At 53.5% G+C, this 18,138-nt stretch overlaps 1 protein-coding gene and 1 long non-coding RNA gene across 5 annotated transcripts in view; one reads left to right on the top strand and one right to left on the bottom strand.

The window, feature by feature from the left end:
• Nucleotides 1-1,741: 1,741 nt before the first annotated feature.
• Nucleotides 1,742-6,642, bottom strand: LOC125334400. Its single transcript, XR_007207133.1, has 2 exons — nucleotides 6,309-6,642; nucleotides 1,742-4,133 (listed from the first exon to the last, which is right to left on the bottom strand). It is a non-coding gene; the product is annotated as an uncharacterized LOC125334400 (long non-coding RNA).
• Nucleotides 6,643-10,513: 3,871 nt separating this feature from the next.
• Nucleotides 10,514-18,138, top strand: part of TNRC18 (trinucleotide repeat containing 18) — a 55,150-nt gene continuing 47,525 nt past the window's right edge. For all 4 annotated transcript variants that reach the window (XM_048321192.1, XM_048321194.1, XM_048321191.1 and 1 more), the window contains exon 1: nucleotides 10,514-10,772. In XM_048321192.1, coding sequence (XP_048177149.1) covers nucleotides 10,571-10,772 — 202 coding nt within the window. In that variant the 5' untranslated portion in view covers nucleotides 10,514-10,570. The remainder of the gene's footprint in view (nucleotides 10,773-18,138) is intronic.

Here is an 18,138-nt window from a genome sequence, read left to right as displayed (position 1 = left end):
AGCAAAAACTACCCAGCAACTCCACTGTGGGATCACACGAACCAGAGCTGGCAGTGCCACAGCATCCTTGTGCCATGCCAAAATCCCAGCTGGGACACCAGCTCCAGGAACGGGGAAAGGGTGAGAGTGGTGGGAGACCCATCAGCAGCACACTGGTTATTTTATCAAAGCAGGAGCGATTCCCAAACCCAGCAGACACCAATGTCTACAGGCACAGAGGTCTGAGCCCCTCGATGCACATCAGGGAGTTTTTGGGAGGGAGCACAGCTGGCAGGAGCCTCGCGGGGGCTGCAGGAGCTGCTCGGTGAGGTTTTCCTCCAGCAAACAGACCTCTGGGCTTAATAAGCTATTTGTAAAACTCGCTGTGGATAAACAAGAGGCCGTGTGTCAGGCTGAAGGCGGCCTCGCAGGGCTCCGCCGCGCAGGGTGGGACCTCAGCGCAGAAATATTTTCAAGATAAACAGAGGAAAATGAGTCCTGGAGGAGGCTGGAGCCGCTGGCAGCAGCACACCGCTCCTCTCCAAGATTATTTCGGGGCAGGAACTTGGCTTTCTGCACACTGCAGCTTTTTTTTTTTGTCTGCCTCTGAAGGGAACCTCGCGTGCTGCTGATTCAGAAATAAATCTGAGGAGTGGCTGGCACTGAAGGCAGCGGTGAGGAGATGTGGTGCAGAGCCCGAGGCTTGCAGGGGAGTTTTGGGGTGAGGGCGAGGAGCTGGGATGCACAGCTGCTGCTGCAGATCCCCCTCATCAGAGCTGCCTTCTCTGAGGAACCCTTGGGCTGAGGTAACAATATTGGGTTGGGGGTGTTCAGCTTGAAGAGGAGAAGGATCCAGGGAGATTTTAGAGCCCCTTCCAGTGCCTAAAGGGGCTCCAAGAGAGCTGGAGAGGGACTTGGGACAAGGGCGTGGAGTGACAGGACAAAAGGGAATGTCTTTGAACTGACAGAGAGCAGAGTTAGATTGAATATAAGGAAGAAATTCTTCCCTGTGAGGGTGCTGAGGCCCTGGCACAGGGTGCTCACAGAAGCTGTGGCTGCCCCATCTCTGGAAGTGTCCAAGGCCAGGTTGGACAGGGCTTGGAGCAGCCTGGGACAGTGGAAGGTGTCCCTGCCCATGGCAGAGGATGGGACTGGATGGGCTTTAAGGTTCCCTTCAAGCCAAACCATTCTGGGATTCTGTGGCTCCAGTGAGAGCAGCAGAGCTGCCCTGCCTGGCTGCTGGTGCCTCCTGCCCTCTGTCAGCTCCTCCATTTCCCAGCACAGGTAGAGGCAATTCTGTGGTGCCCCAGGGCAGGATACGGGCCCTGCCCTGCCCTCTGCCAGGCTGGAGCTTGGGAAATGGGCTGGGCTCCATCTTTCCATCCCGTCTATCCCTCTAGCCTCATTGTCCTCTTCATCCTCCCAACCCCCTTCATTTCTCCATCCCACCACCCCTGGGCTGTGGAGGTTTGTTGCTGGTTTCCTTCTCCTCTGTTCTGTGCCTGGTCTTTAAACTCCACAATCGTGGATCGACACCCAGCTTGGGGCAAAGCTGGACTTGGGGCACCAAGGCTGGGACCAGCCACAGCCTCAGCAGCCGAGATCTCCCAGCGTATCTCTCCCTCTCCTCCCCACCCCCAGCAAATTTAATTAAAAGTCATTCAGATTCCTTTGAAAGAAAATGTCATCCGTCGACACAATTACACTTTAACTAACCAAAGCTGTTACAGTTCCTATATATATTGGAATCAGGCTGTCGTTATTAGTTCTAAGTAAGTAATTTATTCCCATTATTGTGTTCAAATTACAGGATATTACCCCCTGGGGAAATAATCCTGTTATTTGAAATGTAAAAAAGAATTCACATGGACAACAATGGATTCCTAAATGAAGCCAACAACAGCCCCCAATCCCAGTGCGGCATCACTTGCCTCAGATAGGGAAAATATTAAGTTTCTTTTAAAAAGGTTCTTGTCTCCTCTCTTTCCCTTCTCCTGCCCCAGGTAAGGTAAATTGGGCTCCTCCTCTTCTTCAAGTGCATCAATTTATTGAGGGAATCCTGGATGTGAAGGAATTTGGTGGGGAGCATGGGGGAGGAAGATATATATGTATATAAATATAAAAATATAAAAATATATATATAAAAAAAAATATATATATATATGGGTGTCTCCCCTTATTTTGGTGGTGGGAAGGGAAGGGAGCCTGGGGATGGCGGGATGCGAGTGCCTGGCACAGCCCCGGGGGTTTCTGCCGGAGCCGGGAACCTTTGCCTTCCTTCGGCAAAGAACTGCCGAGGTTCTTTGGAAACGTTGTTCCCTTGATCAAGATCTTCAGGGAAGGCAAATAACAGCTCGTCTCTGCAACACCCAAACATAAGCAACTAATTTGGACCACTGAAAGGAAAAAAGGGGGAGGGAAAAAAGAAGAAAAAAAAAAACCGAAAGAAAGAGAAGAGGAGGAAGAGGGAGGGGAGGGAAGAAAATCAGATACACTTGTAACCTGATTACAACAGCCAGCTATGTGTGCAAAATCACAATGCAGCTCTATAATTAAATCTCTCTTTCCCCCTCCTGCCGAGCTCTTTCCTCTCAGGCGCGGTACAAAAACAGTCGTTAGGACATCAAATTCCAGCTCCGACAAGAGGGGACTTTTTTGTCTATAGCTGCTCGGCTCGTCTTTAAGGAAATAATAATTATAAGCCCAGTGCGGCTGGCTGACGAGCTTTGTGGAGCAGAAAGGGCTCGTCTTGTCCAACCGCCCCTTCCCCCATGCAGAGGGCCGGGGCAATGGGAAAAGAGATGGGATAGCCCTGGGAGCCAGCCCTGGACACCCCCTCCTTGTGCTGGGATCCAGGGGGAAACAAAACCCTGGGGTCTAACAAGACACTCGGAATCACAGAGACTCCTTCCCCTCTTACCCTGTTGAATCCACCTCATGTGTTTTAGCATCAGCAGTTTAGTGGCACAGGGCACTCCCGGGTGGGTCTGGGTGTTTGGGAGTGCATAAAGCACCTGTGAGGGATGTGAGGAGCCAATGGCTTCACAAACACCAGGAAAACTCCTGCCACAGCGTTTTCCCAAGGGTTTCTCCCCTACCTGGCACTTGGCTTCTCCAGCCAGATCTGGGCCGCAGGGTGATGGGGGGATGCCATGGAAGGGATCAGGTCAATAAACCCCAAAGGCAGCAGGGAAGGGACTCCCAGCACGGTGGATGGCGGGGGCAGTGCTGGCAGCCTTTCCCCAGCCCTGCCTGTTGATGACTTGGATTTATTCCACGTTGGTCACAGAGGGCTATTCCCATTCCTGTGACACCCAGCACATGCTTTTGCTGACAGCTGTGGGCTGGATTCAGCCTCAGGGACCCAGTTACTCGAGGGCAGGTTCCTGCTTGGCTCCTCGGGGTATTTTTGGGAATAAGTCTTGCATCCCATCTTCTTTCCTGCTTCGAGTCAAAGGAAGGTGTGTTGGGCTTCTTGCAACTTTTGCAACGACTCACAGGATGGCGAAGGAAAAAACCTGGCACCAGGAAATCGTACAATGGGACCCAAAGTGCAAGATAACCACCAGTGAGACAGGATTTATCCACCACACCTCGTCGTGGCAGCCGGCACGTGCAGGAGAGCACGACCGAGGGTGGATGCAGCATCCGACAAGGAAACTTGGATGCTGCTCCAATAAAGCTGTGCAGGTTTGGTTTTAATGGCAATTAACAGCTGTTAAAAGGTGAAGGATCTATTCTGCTAACACCCAGTGTTTCTGATGCCTTTCATGAAGGGATTTGAAAATACATTTTTGAGTGTTAATTTTAAGCCACCATAATGTACCCTGGGGAGGTGGATGGGTTTACTCTGTTTTCAGGTGGGGAAGCTGAAGCAGGCCAGGGAACAGTGTGGGGATGAGCATTCAAGGCTGGCAGTGGTGGTGAAATCCACATCTGGTTCTGGAAGAGGGATGGGACCAGCCAGCAACATCAGCACCGTTTTCACCAGCATTTCCCCAGTCTTTTAGTTTGTGGGGAGATTAACTTGGTGCAAAACCAAAGGCACTCACGAGTTTAACCTTCAGCAGGACCCTCACGCTGGGGGGGCACGTAGGAAATCGTCTTTCCCTGGGAGATGCTGCAAATCTGGATTTTCCAGTTCCTGGAAGGCTCTGCTTGTTTAAATTAGAAGCAGATAGGAGAGGTGAATTTTAAGAAGGACAGAGCAAAGGCACACAAGTATGCAGTTAACTTCTAAACTTCTTTCTCTGGCTCTCCTGCTGAGTAAATGCTTTAGGAGCTTCAAACCACAGCTTTTAATATCTCCTTAACATGCCCCGCGATTCCTTCCCCCCTGTCAAAACAGCGAGAGCAGCTGTGAATATTTTCCATTTAAAAATGTTTTGTATGCATACGAAAGTACCTGCAGCTCCTGTGGGCTGGGCTACGGAGAACTGCTGGAGCCAAGGGTATCTATTTTGTATTGAACCTCAAAATAGCACATGCTCCTGCCTCTCTCTTACTCGTGTCCTGCACCCAGGAGGGTATTTTTGATTTAAGTGACAGATCAAGGAAAAAATCCCCAATTTACCCTGTTGATGTAGAAGGTCTTGTCATTCTAAGCTCAGCTCACCTGGATGGAGGATTGTTTTAAACTCCCAAATGCAGAACCTGTAATAGCGGGTGTTGTATGGGGACTGCAGTTTTGGGGAGGTTTCCCATACACGTTTCTCCACTAAACCACATTTTTTCCACTGAAAGGTGTAACTGCCGTTTCCGTGCCTTACGACCAATTTAGCAGCTGATCCGTAGCCAAAAAACGCAGGCAGTAATTACAGCTTTGGGGTTGGTGCTCCTCTCAAAGCGCTCTATGGGTTGTGCATGTCTGCCCTCCTCCCTGCCTGTTTTTTCCCCCTGATCTTGGATGAAAAAAGCTTATTATTGGATAAAAGGGGAAAAAAAAAAAATAAATCCAGCCTGATGAATACAAGAGCCAGTCTAGCTGTGAAAAAAGCCTGGTACCAGGGGCTTGTGGAGGTTGTGGAAAGCAAAGGGCACCGAGCATGGGGCAGGTCCTGGCACTGGGGGTCCCAGCTCAGGATTTGGGGGGAAGTGAGTGCACAGGTGGCAGAGCAGGAAAACAGGGTCGGATTGTGCACACACCCCCACCCTCCTGTGCCAAGCAAGGAAAAAACCCCCCCCAAAAAAGAAAGTCTTTATTTGGACTCAAAACCACACCGGTTCGGGACACGTTTGGCTTTACAAACCCCAGAGCTGTGGGACCAGAACTGCTGTGAACTGGGGGGAGGGCACCAACCACATCCCTGTGCACCCCCTGGCCCCTCTCCCTTTTTCTCTGCTCTGCGTGGGATGGTGAGGATGCTCCAGCCTCCAGCTGCTGCCAGGCATTGGGTACAGCCCCTGGAGGGGGCAGTTATTTCTTGGGCTCCCCCCTCCATGCAAAGCCTGCCGCCAGGCTGAGCACAAGGGTTATAATCAGCCAGGATTTATGGAGAAAACCGAAATCCCGAGCTGTTCTGGTCATTAATCAGAAATTCTTTACTCAGTTCCCAAACCGTTTCCCTGGGGATCTCCTCATTGGGACCCCCCACTCCACAGCCCCCTCCCCACGGATGGCAGCTCCTTCATTGCAGGCACAGGGGCTGGGATGGGGAGGGACCCTAGGCTTTGGAATTATCCAAGCCCCCCCATTGATAAATAAATCGCCATGGATGCATCGGAATAAACCCCAGCAGGGCCCCCTTGCCTTCAAATCCCACCTCTGTCCCCACAGGGTTTTATTTGGGGGGGGGGGGGATGGAACCCTGCTGTCAGACTCAGTTCTGCTTTTAAGAAGGGGGGAAGGAATGAAATCAGGGCAAAGCTTTGCCGACGCGTTGGGATCGTCGCCGTCCGCGTTTTAATGTGATTTATGCCTGGATTTCTAAATCCAGCCACTGACTGCACACTTTAAATATAGCTTCAAAAACACCCTGAAAACGTGTAGTAAGCACGTTAAAAACAGCGGGCGGAAGGGACGCACAGCACCCCCCCCGGCTGGGGATGGGGAGCATAGGGGATTTATTGGGGGAAAAAAAGGGGATTTGGGGGGTCCCAGCAGATGGGAATGGGGTTCCATCAGGGCCTGTGCCCAGTCTGTGGGTACAAAATCGAGCGCTGGGTTGGCAATGAAGGGGTGAGTGTCCCCCACCTCCCACACCTTGGCAGCCCCCCCAAGACGGGGGACATGCGTTGGGGGTGGGGGGCATCGGTTTGCTTTGCCTCCCACGTCTCCATAGAGCCTCCCCCAACTCCCCCCATTCCCAGATTCCGCCCCCCCGTCCTACCTGCATCCCGAGAGGGGAGGCAGTGCCCGGTGTGGGGCGGGGGGCTGCGAGCTCCGCACCGCTCCGCTGCCTCCTGCCCGCTCCCCTCCGCCTCGGCGGGGACCGGGACGGGGGCGGCCACTGGGAATTTCGTATTCGTCCGGGGAGGGGAGAGAAGGGAAAATGGGAAAAAGAGGAAAAACAACAACAACAACAACAAAACCAGGAAGAAACGCCAAAACAAAATGGAGAATAAATTGGGGGGGGGGGGGGGGGGGGGAGGGAAAAGAAAAGAAAATTAAGGAAAAAGCACAAGGGGAGAGACGGAGGGAGCGGAGCCGGGCGCGCAGGGCGGGCGGGGGTGCCCCCTCCCCGGGGGGGGGGCGGGGGGCGGCCCGGGGGCGGGCGGCACCGTGGGAACCTGCCGGGAGCCCGGGGCACCGGGATCGGGATGGGAATGGGAATGGGAATGGGGGGGGTACAACGCGGTGCGGCTGCTCGCGGGACACCCCCACCTCCCTTCCCCGCCCCGATATTATTTTTCATAAAAATGGGTGTTTTTGGAGAAAGCGCTGTTTGCGGCAAAGCTTTGCGGGGGAAAATGTGGGAGCGGCCGCCACCCCCCCAAATTCCACGGGGTACTCGCAGCCCCCCATTGCGGCGTGTGTGTCCCCCCCCAGCTGCAGGGGTGGGGGGGTTACTGGGGGAAATAATGGGGAGAAAAGAAGGGGGTTGGGATTTCATGTGGAAAACGGTGGGAAAACGGTGCGCGCCCGCAGGACCGCGCCGGAGACGGAAAAATAATAATAATAACAATAACAATCATAACTAGAAAAATGTGTATATTAGATTGGAGGGGCTTTTCTTCTTTTTTTGGAGGGTGTTTTGCAGCAGCGATGCCCCAGCCAGGAGCTGCTGCTACAAGATGGCTCCCGGCCGGGGGAAGGGGAGGAGGAGGAGGAGGAGGAGGAGGAGGAGGAGGAAGGGCTGGAGTTGCAGGGAGGGGGGGCCGTCCGTCCCCCCCCCCCGCCCCGCCCGAGCCTGTTTTTTCTATTTTTTATTAGCATTTCCCTGATTTATGACATGCCAACCCCCCGGCCCGGGGACAGCGGCGGGGAGGTCCGGGCGTGAAGGCATTAAACATTTATAAAATATGCTTTTAAAGCCACATAAAAGCGATCAAACCATTAATATTTTTTTCTTTCCCTCACCCCCCAATTCCCCCGTTTTTTTGGTTTACTAAAGGAGACTGGGAAAAGAAGCGCCCTCCTCTTGGAGGCAGCGGGGTTTGAGCCCTCGCCTCTGACGCAGTTTTGCTCTTAAATATAAATAAAAACATAAATATATATTATTATTATTATTACTATTACTTATTATTATTATTTTCGCGTTAAACCAGGGCCTTGCGCAGCGTGAGAGCTTTTCGACGAACTCGATTTTGCTTGGAACGTTTAAAAATAAGCAGATTTTTGGGGCTGTTTCTCCCCTTTTCTGGCCGATGTCCCGGTGGGCACCTCGAAACTCCTGTCGGGGGGGCTGGGGGGGTGGCGCTTTATTATTATCACTTTTAATTTATACCGGATTAAATTAGATTTTCCCCTCCTCCCCTCTTTCGTTATAAAAGCCGATTTTTGTTTAATTAAGTAAAGAAGCGGGGGGTGGGTTGGGAGGTTCGGGGGGGGTTTTGGCAGCGATGGGGCATCCCCCCCTTCTCCCCGAGGAGTGCTCTGTGCTGTGCAAAGAGAAAAATACATTAAAAATAGGTGGGGGGAAAAGGGAAAAAGAAATTAAAAATAGAAAGAAAAAAAAAAAAAAAAAGGAAAGAAAAGTAAAAGTTGGTGTGGCCGGCGGGCAGCACTGGGGGGGCCGCCCCCCTCAAAATCCAGAGAGGGAGAATGTGTGTGTCTCCTCCCCCAGCCTCCCTTTTCACCCTATTTTTGAATTTTTGGGGGGGCGGGGCCCGCAGGGAGGGCAGGGACCCTCCCCCGCTCGCCCCCGGCCCTGAAAGGCCGCTTTGTCCGCGGCGGGGCCGTGGGAGAGGGCCCGGCGGCACTTCCCCCTCAGCCCTGCCCGGCCGGGATGAAGGATTTAACCCCCACAGATAATAAAGGGGGTCGCGGGGCGCTCCCCCCTCACGTCCCCGCTCGGAGCGGGGGGACCCGCGGCCGCTCCCCGCCAACCGCCCGCCCGCTCCGGGCGGGAGCGCGGGGGCAGCCTGGAAACAGCAGCGGGAGCGCCGGGGGCGGGGCGGCTGGGGGGCCTGGAAACCGCCGCCTGTTTACCCGCCGCTGAGCGACAGCCCGGCTGGCCAATGGGAAGGCGCAGATAGGCCGCGGGCCCGCCCCCGCCGCGCCGAGAACAATGCGTGTTTCATGGCCCCGCCGCCGCCGTTTTTCCCTCCCCCATTCCCCCGTTTTTTCCCTCCCTCCCTCCCGCCCCGCGCTCGCGCTCCCCTTTTTTTTTTTTTTATTTTTTTTCTCCCTAATTTTTTTTTATTCCTCTTTTTTTTTTTTTTTTTTTTTTTTTTTTTTTTCTTCCCTCTTCCCTTAAGCGCCGCCGAGCCGCGCGCGCGGGGCCGGCCCGGGGAGGGGGGGGTGTGGAGGCGATGCTGCAGCTCGGCGGGGCCCCGCCGCTCCATGGCGCGGCCGCCACCGCGTCGCTCCCGCGCTGCTGCCCCTGAGGAGCGGAGCGGAGCAGCGGAGGAGCCGGGCGGCGGGCAGGGCGGCGAGCCGGCACCCCCCGCCCCAGCCCCGCACCGCCGCCATGCCCCGCGACCAGGCGGTCTGACCGCGCCGAGGTAGGACCCGCACCCAGACCCGCACCCCGACCCCGGGGCGGCGGTCCCGTCCCCCCCCCCCCCTCCACCCCCCCTTCCGCCACATCCCTCCCGCTTTTTGCCCCTTTTTAGCCGTTTTCCCCCTTTACTGATTACTTTCCAGCCGGGATCCGGCCGATCCCGCAGCTCCCGGGGTGAGGCTCGCCCCAAGCAGCCACGCAGGCAGGGTTTAATTAATATTAGAATCCACCCGAAAATAATTAAAAAAAAAATCACAACAAAGCAAAGCAGTTAGATTTTTCGGGGTATAATTTTTTATTTCTCCCCTCTTTTTTTTTTTTTCCTTTTTTTTTTTTTTTAATTATCCCTCCCCTGCGCTAGGAGCGCCCGCCCGGGAGCTGGGACGGGCGGCGGGGCTGGAGCGGCGGCTCCCGGGGCTCCGGTAGCGCTTGGGGAGGATTTGAAGGGGAGAACCTCCACTTTATCCCCGCAGTGTTTATTATTTCTCGCTATCCCGGTGCAAAATACGGCGGGCGAGTGGAGCCTTTCATCAGGCTGCAAATACAAATATAGATAATTTTATATATATGGTTGAGTTGGTTTTTTTTTTCGCTCTGCCGGGAAATGATAATGCGGGTTTTGTTTTCCCGAGTGAAAGCGGCGCTGGGAAAAGGAAAAATAAAAAAGCCCAAACAACAAGCCCAGTCGGTGGTTTGGAGTCTTGGGGAAGAGCTCCAAAAGAGGAGAGAAAGAGAAACGGGGCTGCGGGAGGGATACCGCCGCCGGACCCCGCGGCGGGGGAGAAATAAAGAAAAGGGTTGGAAAAAATTAAAAAAAAAAATAAAAAAACCGAAAAAAACCCCAGGAAAACAAAGAAAGAAAAAGAAGAAAGATTTGAGTGGGTGGTTTTTTTTTTTTTTTTCCCCCTGTTTTGGGATTTTTGTGTTTGTTTTCCGGGGCGAAGCGCGGTGCCGCGTCCCCGCTGGTCGGTCCCGTCGGAGCCAGGCTGCGGCTGCGGGCGGGCGCTTCCCGGCCCGGCCGGGGCTGCGGCCGTGACAAATGTAACTCTTGGAAAAAAAGTTTAAATTCTTAAAATACTATTTTTAAATACTTTTTTTTTTTTTTTTTGTTCCTGCCTTTTGCCACAAGTTTTTCTTTTTTTTTTTCCTCCCCGCTTCTCCCCCCTTCTCTACCCCCACTCCGGGAAGGTGAGGGTGGGTTTTGGGGGGTATTTTTGGGGGTGGCTGTGAACAGGGGGGTGTCGGGGCATGTCGGCTCACCGCACCTCCCCCTTCTTTCTTCTTTGCAGGCAGCGCCGAGACCGCCGCGCCGGGGCTGGCTCCCTGCACCGCGCCATGGGACGCTTGGACGCCTTATTTTTGAAAACCATCTGATTTTTTGGGGGAGGAGGAGGAGGAGGAGGGGGGTGGGGGGCGGGGGGGGGGGGGGGGAAGGCGGTGGCGGGCACCGACAGCGATCCGGGAGACTCCGTGAAGCCGGCGAGTGGATGATGGATGGCCGAGATTTCGGGCCCCCCCGCTCGGTGCACGGCCCCCCTCCGCTGCTCTCCGGGCTGGCCATGGAGAGCCACCGCCTGGGAGCCACCGGCCGCCTGGCCCCCGCCGCCGGGCCCATGGCCGCCGGGCTCCCCGCCGCCCTCCAGCCCGGAAAATTCCTCGCATCGGGCATCAGCCTTCACTCCCACCCGGGTAAGGCTCCGCGGAACCCCCGGTACCCCCGCGCCTTCCCTCCGCGGTCGCGGGCGGCGGAACCGGGATCGGGCTTTAACCACCCCCCCCCCCCCCCCCCCCCCCAAAATACAAATATCGTCATAATAATCATATATTTATGCGCTCGCAGCTTTTTCGTGTCTTGTCCCCAAGTGTCTTCTGCTTCGCGTGGTTTTGATTTGGCAAAAAAAAATAGGGGGAGTATGGAAGAAGTACGAAAAAATAGGGTGATGGTGGAAAAGTAAGGGAACGGAGTTAAAAATAGGGGAATGGGGGAAAAATCGCGCCTAGCCGATAGAAGTCCCCTCGTCCAGCGTACGGTTTTGTTGGCGCTGAGGAAAATCCCTGCCGCGGCGGCTGCGGAATAAATCCGGGGAATAAATCCGATTTTCGGGTAAGCTGGGAGAGGCGCAGACCGGGTTGCGGAGGGACCGGGCTGCGCTGCCCGGCGCTGTGCTTCCCGGCCAGCCAAACAAAATATCCCTGGGCTGGAAAAAAGGGGTGAAAAGGAGCTGTTTTGGTGATTTCTTGCCCAGTGCAGCCCGAGCCCCGCTGAGGTCCCGCTGCCCCCGGGCAGCGCTGCCGGCACCGCTGGTTTTGGTGGGGTTTTTTTTTTTTTTTTTTTTTTTTCTTTTTTCTTTTTTTTTCTCGGCAATTCTTATTTTTCAAACACGGAAACAAAACTTCTATGCAGTGACTGCTTCGTCCTTATATTTTTTCTCCCTTCTCGGCGTGCTTCATTCTCGGGCAGCCCCACGTCTGCATTTCTATTAAAAAGAAAAAAAAAAAAAGAGGCAGACGCTGAAATATAAGCAGTGTATTTTTTTTTTCCACAGTCAACTTTTTATTTATTTGTTTAAATTACTTTTGGTTTTTGGAGGCTTTTTATTTTTTTCCCCTTTTCCGAGCTCCCTTTCCCAGCGGCTCGCGGAGTCCAGCACTGCTGGGAGGACGCTGCCGCATTCTCCTGCCCACACTGCTGCTCGCTGCTTTCCCTGGGAGGACGTAAGGGATTTCTGACCGTTTGATTTCCCTCTCTGACTATTTAAAATTTTTTTTTCCCCTTTCTTTCCCCTGGGCGTGGAGAGGTGACTCGGAGTTTACTTTAGGCGTTGGGAGGGTGACAGGTTTTGCAATAATAAACCTGCTTTTCTCCCAGCCGCCCGGGATGAATGACTTTGAAATTTGCAAACCTGATTGCCAACATCTGCAGAGAAGGAAGCAGCCTGAATCGAGGGAAAAAGATTTATTAGTTTTAGACTAGGTGGCAGTGCCAATTTCCCAGGTGCAAAGAGGAGAGGTGTAAAGCGAACTGGGCTACGAAGCCAAGCACATGGGCAAACACCTTCTTTTTTCCTTCCCTTTTGTGTTGTTTTTTTTTTTTCCCTCCCTTTTTTTTTTTCCCCCTGATTATTTTTTTCCACCTCCTACTGCAGCAGAATACGATCTCTGCAAAAATTCATCTGGACAATCATAAGCCAAACCGAGTGTGGGTTCTTGGTATTTTTTAAATTATTCTTATTTTTATTGGGTAATTTTATTTTTTTTGTTTGTTTTTTGTTTTGTTTTGTTTTATTTCTCCTCCCAAAGTTTCCTTTTCTGAAATCCAGGCAGGTCAGAACGGAGGCACAGAGCTCTGGTCTCTCCAAGCTGGCCAATCTCTGTGATGCCGTCTGGGAGCTTTCCCATCATACTGGAAGGAAGCCTCAGATTGGGGTCCCCTCACAGAGGGAGTGGGGTGTGTGATACCTCCAATTCTTTTTTATTGTGTTCTTATTTTATTTTTTAAATTATTTTTATTTTCCTTTTTCTGGGAGTTGTTTGAAATCCCCCGTCCCTGCACCTCAGTGCACCTCCCTGTCCGCTCCCCGGCACGATCCTCGCAAAGCTCGGCTTCGTCAAGGCAATTCCCAGCCAGGCTAAACTCCATTAAAAAGATTTGTACAATTAACAGCTGAAACTCTCATTAAACCGCAGCAGTGGGGTAGGCAGGGATATTTTTTTGTTGTTGTTGTTATTTACGGCTTTAACAATATCGCCTGAAATGATGATTGCTTCCTGCTACCGAGGGGCCCTTTGTAGGTTTGTGTTCTCAGTGCTGTTGATGTGTGGTTTCGGTGGTTTTTTTTGTTGTTGTGTTTTTTTGGGGGGTTTGTTTTGTTTTTAGGAGGGGTGGATAGCAAAGGCCTTGTGCAAGGGGTTAAGAAAAGTGGGCAGGAGGCAAAGCCTTTAAATAGAGCCAGTTCAAACCGATCCTTAAATACCCCGGGCTGAAGAAAGAGACTCTTGAATCCATCCCAGCGTCCTCCGAAAATAAATACGCCCCTGTAAAAATAGCACGATTGGCCATATTTGAGAATCCAGTTATGGCCGGCACCGACTCCTTGTTTTTCCTGTACCTTCTGCTCAGTCCGCCAGCAGGGCTCTGCCCCAGTGCCTGGGCTGTGTCCAGTGACCCCTGGACGCTCTGCTCTTCTCTGGGGGATTTCTGCTTGGTGGTGGCATTTTGGCTGCTGCCGTGCAGGCCGGGAGGACAGGGACAGAAGCCCCTTTGTTGGAAGTGCATGGAGGGAGGAGTGAGCTGGAGGCTGAGGCAGGAGCTGAGCCGGCGCTCAGTTCGGGGATGCCATTCCCTGTCCCCTCTGTACTCTTGGGCATCGCCATCTCCCCATCCCTGAGGAGGGAAGGGTGGTGCTCCCGATGGGCCTTGTGGAGGGATAGCAGAGGAAAGGGACTGTTTGCAATGGAATTTCATGCCTGGAGCTTGCTGGGAAGATGTTGCTTAAAAAAAGGCTGCAGTCGATGGAATGAGTCCATTAAAGCAAGGGCTCACTCTGCTCTGCAGCAGCTCAAAATATGGGAGTTTATTGTTTTGCTCCTTCCCTATCCCACTGTCTTTGGGTCCTGGTCTCGCCTCCATCCCAGAGGAGCATGTTGTTCTTGGCAGACTCTGTGTTTTGGGGGAGGTGGGAAAGGCTCCCTCAGACACGATTGTGAAGGGCTGCTCTGGGACCGTGTCCCTGCCAGGCAGCAGCGGGGCTGTGTGTGAGCAAGGATCACCCACACCCAAAAAAAGACTCTCTGAGTTTAAAATAACAGTAATTAATAAAAATGTGCTTTTTGCACATAAAAATGTGCTTATTGTGCTGAGATATCCTTTCTTGGGTGGGGGACTGCAGGAACAGATCTGTGTTTGTACAGAAGGATGCTCAGCCTCTTCCATTAAAATACGCTTCAGAAACACTTTTCAGCGCCCGGGAAAGGGGACGCACCACCATGAGCAGGGCTGACTGTGTTAAATCCAGCTCCAGAGCAGGGGCTGGAAGGAAAGCAGGCAGACAGAGGGGAGAGATTTTGGTTTCCCTGCTTTCCTGCTTCACATTAGCATGTGCATTCAAATGCAGGGATTTAAGGCAGATTGGAGACTGTCCTTCCTTCCAGGCCTGCTGTGCCCAGGGAGAAGTTTTCCAGACAGCTGGGCCAGGTAGGAGCATAGGAAAAGAAATAAAAATACCCTTTCATCCCCCAGGACAGCGCTGCTGTGCCAGCAAAATCCCACCATAGCCATCCTTATAATGGCAAAATGGTGCTTTTGCTGAGCCCGCAGATTTTGCAGGAGGCTTTGCCGTCGGCAGTGCCAGTGGAAGCACAATTTGCTCATCAAACTGCATCCATGATAAACTTGCTTTGCTGATAGAGAGACCAGGATAGCACGGATTGGGTGCCGGAGTGATCCGTGCCCCGTTCCTCTGCATTGCTCGGAGCACGATGGCTCCTGGACCAGCGGCGGGATTTTTCCCATGGTTCGGCACAGCTCTTTTTGGTCACATTTTGATGCTGCAAGGAAAATACCATTGGTGTTTAATGGCCCTTGAAACCGCGGTTCCCCCTCCCTGCCCGCCCAGGGGTGGTGCGAGGGGCTGAGCGCAGGGGGCTCCTTGGGGCAGGGGCTCGGTGTAACACTGGGAGGAATGCGGACCGGCCGGAGACCTGCCTGGGAGGATGCTTCCCCTCCCTTGGGGCCCTGGTGAAATGAGATGCTTTCTGAGACATGTTTGAGGCAGAGCAGGGAGTGTGCCTGTCCCAGTGGGGCTCGGGGAGGTGGGTGCTGGCCTGTGCTGGGCAGCGATGTTGTGCTCAGTCCCGTTGCGCTCTGCTCTTCACACCCGGCATCCCATGGAGTGATGTCCCTGCAGCTCCCTTGGGCTGGCGGCCAGCTCATAGGCTGTGAGGAAGGCAGGAGCAGTCTCTGGGCTGAAATGGTGGTGGAAGAGGAACTTGTGCATTTTTGGGAGTCTCCCGCTGTGAGCTCCTGTGTTTCTCTGATGTCCCAGTGATTTTTCCCAGGGTCCTGGTGGGCTGTGGGGTGGCATCTCCATCCTTCAGGGGCAGTGGGGAAGGACTGTACACCCTGTGCTGCAGCCTCTGTTGAAATGCCCGTCCCAAGCAGTGGTAGCTGGTAGGGATTTTGGGCTTGGAACATGGACAAGAGCCCAAGGGCCAACGTGGTGACGTAAACTTGCTCAGAGCAAGGTCCTGTGGGATCCTTCATTGTGTGAGGGTTTCCAACACCTTCCCAGGTGAACGGGCAGGAGTCTGTCCCTGCCTCTGGTACACAAGGCTGGTAAAGGTGTCAATTATTAGTGTGGTTTCTAGCAGCCTTTCTCCCACTTGGAGCGAGCCTTGCCTTCTACCCAGTACAGAGTCTCCTTGGTGGGGTTGGAAAACCATGGGTCCCATCCCTGACTGATAGTGTGCCAGAGAAAATCTGATCTGGAGGATGAGCCGGCACTAGAAATCCTAGCCGGGGGTGGCATGGGGCACTGGACAGGTCCCTGCTGTTGGGGACAAGCTCCTGCTCTTTCCCAGCACAGCAGCTGTTGGAGAAATGGAAATCACTGGGCATTAATCTCACTGCAGACGTGGTTAGCAGAGCAGGGCTTTCGTAAGGGAAATTTTAGATCTCCTTCCTAGGATAACCCAGAGTAAAGCTGAAATCAGTTTATAATCATATAGTAAATAACCCCCCATCTTGTCATTTCACCATCTTCTGATGAATATGGAAATGAACATTGTTACGGGGAATTAACGTCATTACGGCAGCCTTCCAGGTGAGCGCCTTGTGGTTCGGCCGCAGCTGCGACCGGCGCGAGGGTGTCGGATCACCTCCCCGAGCTGGGGTTAGCACCCGACGAGTCCAAACAAGGCCCCGTGTGTTTTCCCCGTGTACTAAACTGGTCCAGTTAAAGCTTCGGGCAGGAGGTGGTGCAGGGAATCGGGGCCAGGCTGGCATGTGCTGACACGAAAGCTGCCGTGCCGGGAAGAGGAGATGTTGGTCTGGGTTAGGAAACGCGATCCAGCATTGGCTGCTCGAGGTGCCGAGGACAAGGGAGTGCTTTGTTCAGCCTCGCTGCTGAAATGGAGAGCACGGTGCGCCCTGAACAACCTGAAAATACAGGCGGGGTGGAGGAGCCAAGGGCAGCCCCGAGTTCCCTGCCTGTTGGAGCCAGGGCAAGGGAGCAGTGCTGTGTCCAGCTGCACAGCCTCTCACTGGCTTTGCCAGCTGGGGATGCTCTTCAAAAAGCAAAGTTTGGGAGGTGACTGCTCCAGTGTGTCTGCCTCACCCTCGCCACGAGGATTTGGCATTTTCCTTCTCCCCATGTTTCCTCCCATCCCCGTGTTTCTGGCTGGCTTCGCTCCGGGATGGCACAGCTGGATGTCTGCAGGCATCGCGACGCACCCACCGATGCCGTCCCTCTCTGCTGTTTATTTGCTTTGCTTATTGTTCGCTTCTCCCCAGCTCTTAAACATCAAGGGTATGGCAACCACACAGCCCCTTGAGCCCGGTCCCCGTGGGTGCTGGCTGGGGGACGCACGGCGGGAGCGCCTGATCCGGCAGTGCCGTGGCGGTGACAGTTGGGCTTGTTCCCCACGCCGCCAGGATCAGCTGTTGGGTGCACAATATGCTCCCGTTTTCCTCTCCAGCTGTTGCTGCTGACGGTTATGGGAAGCGAAAGGTAGTTGAGAGTTTGGCATCGCTAAATCAGGGAAGTGATGGGCAGAAAGGAGGGGCTGAGGGGGGGGCTCAGTGTGTCTGAGGCTGCGTTTTGTTTAAATCCAGCCAGATTGAAATAGTGGCAAAAGGATTGAAGTGACCTTGGGAATAAATTTTATTGCCAGTGTAGCAGTGGCCAAAGAGCCATTTTGAGCGAGCTGGATGCAGGCAGGCAAGCCAAACATGGTGGGCTCGGAGCAAGGGAAGCAGCAGTATTCAGGAGGGAATATGCCTTTTTAGAGGAATAACAGAAATTTTAAGACACTCAGCCGTGTCTCTCTGGAGCTGTATCCCCGGCAACTTCTGTAAAGGTTGCTCCTGCTTCTGTCTCCATTCATTTCATCCCGATGCATCCCTGCCAGCAAAGAGCTCTTTTTACCTTCGGTGGTTGGATTTCTTGCCCCTGATTCCCTTCATTCCCCCATGCCTTCTCAGCAGAATTCCCCGTGGCTCGAATATGCTTTTAACACATTTGGTTTAATTGCTTTTAATTAAAAAAAAAATTAAAAAGTAGTATCGGCAGTGGCCATTGTGGTGGGGAGGAAGGGTTTTGGAGGGATTGGACTGTGTGCCGCTCGCAGGCAGCGCCGGTCGCTGTGTGTGCATGAGGCAGCTCCTGCGTTACCGCCACGCAATGTGTGTCATCCTGGTGTTTGTGTCCTGGTCTGCTGGGCGTGGGGACATCCCAGATGCTGTGTCACACGCAAGCCAAGCGGATAATGCTCCAGCGAGTAGAGATCCGGGTGGGTGAGTAAAGAAAGGTGCAGGCACCTCGCTGGGGTGCCGGTGGAAGCCCCGGCTCCGCTCGGATGAGCAGGCACGCTGTGCTGGGCTCCTGGAGTGTGCAGCGTGCCGGGGTTTCCCTTTGCAATCCCGGCACTGCAGCGGGGCTTTCTCCCTAATGAGATTAGTGACACAAAGCGGCAATTCTTCTGCTACTTTTAATGGGTGTTCAGGGTTTGTGTGGGATCGGAAATTCCTACTTTCATCAGATGAGCCCTCTCTGTGACTATTTTGTGGACAGATCTTCCTTTCCTCGGCTTCAGGGCTGACAGTCGTATTGGCACAAGTGTTTTAGGCTTTCCCCTCGTGCCCCCCTCTGCCGCCTGTTCTCCCGAGCCCTGGACATGGTGAATTTTCTCTTCTGTCCTGCTTTGCATTTTGCTGTCAGGCCAAGCTGCTTCCATCTTGTGGAGGATATGAAAGCTTGGTGGCCTTCCCTGGACACACTAAATGCAGCTGGGAGGAGGGAGAAATGCAGAAGTCACTCTTGAACCATTCTTGCAAGTG

This window comes from Corvus hawaiiensis, chromosome 16 (genome assembly GCF_020740725.1).
Source record: "Corvus hawaiiensis isolate bCorHaw1 chromosome 16, bCorHaw1.pri.cur, whole genome shotgun sequence".
NCBI lineage: Eukaryota > Metazoa > Chordata > Aves > Passeriformes > Corvidae > Corvus > Corvus hawaiiensis.
This window is presented reverse-complemented; position numbering and strand designations above follow the sequence as displayed.